The sequence below is a fragment of the Wasmannia auropunctata genome, unplaced genomic scaffold, assembly GCF_000956235.1.
Source record: "Wasmannia auropunctata unplaced genomic scaffold, wasmannia.A_1.0 LD281511.1, whole genome shotgun sequence".
NCBI lineage: Eukaryota > Metazoa > Arthropoda > Insecta > Hymenoptera > Formicidae > Wasmannia > Wasmannia auropunctata.
In genome coordinates, this window is record NW_012081379.1 from 1 (window position 1) to 627 (window position 627).

At 41.6% G+C, this 627-nt stretch overlaps 1 protein-coding gene across 1 annotated transcript; it reads right to left on the reverse strand.

Annotated features, from left to right (window-relative positions):
• Positions 1-85: 85 nt before the first annotated feature.
• LOC105461657 (acyl-CoA Delta(11) desaturase-like) lies at positions 86-594 on the reverse strand (the record flags this gene model as incomplete). Its single annotated transcript, XM_011708167.1, has 2 exons — positions 86-272; positions 389-594. Coding segments are annotated over 2 exons (393 nt in total), but the record flags the coding sequence as incomplete, so codon positions are not given.
• Between the last annotated feature and the right edge of the window lie 33 nt (positions 595-627).

Genomic DNA, 627 nt, shown 5'->3' on the forward strand with positions numbered 1-627 from the left:
TAAAGATCCGCTAGAAAAATCATTATGGTGCTCTAAACGTATCAGTGACATAGAGTATGTTCCGATAAATCTATCCCGAAAGAACTCACTTGTTATATGGCTTGGCACCCCACATGTGAGCGAAGCTATTTATGGAAAAGGTCGCGTGTAGCACGAGTAACGACCGGGCTACTTGCGAAATGAAGGACCTGTCCCACGTCTCGTCCCAGAAGTAAACTGGTATCAACGTGGGCAAAACGAAGGAGAATATCAAGTTTATCAACGCAACGTACCTGTTAGGAATTTACCGCATTAATATACATACATTGTGTGGATCGATCTACTAAAAAAATCGCGCTGACAGAATATAAATAAGTGTGTGACGCAAACTGTGTATAATTGCATTAACTGTTTGTGGAAAACGAGGATTGGATCCGCCCTAATGTCCCGCATGTCGACCTCGCGTAATTTTTTAATGACTTCAGGACCGAGTCTTCTCATCATCCATCCAATGTGGCAATAGAAAAAGCCACGTCGGCTGTTATGTGGATCCAGATCTGTGTCGACGTACTTGTGATGTACACGATGAGTTCGTACCCAGGTATAAATGGAGAACTATATAGATACACACACATATATATATATATA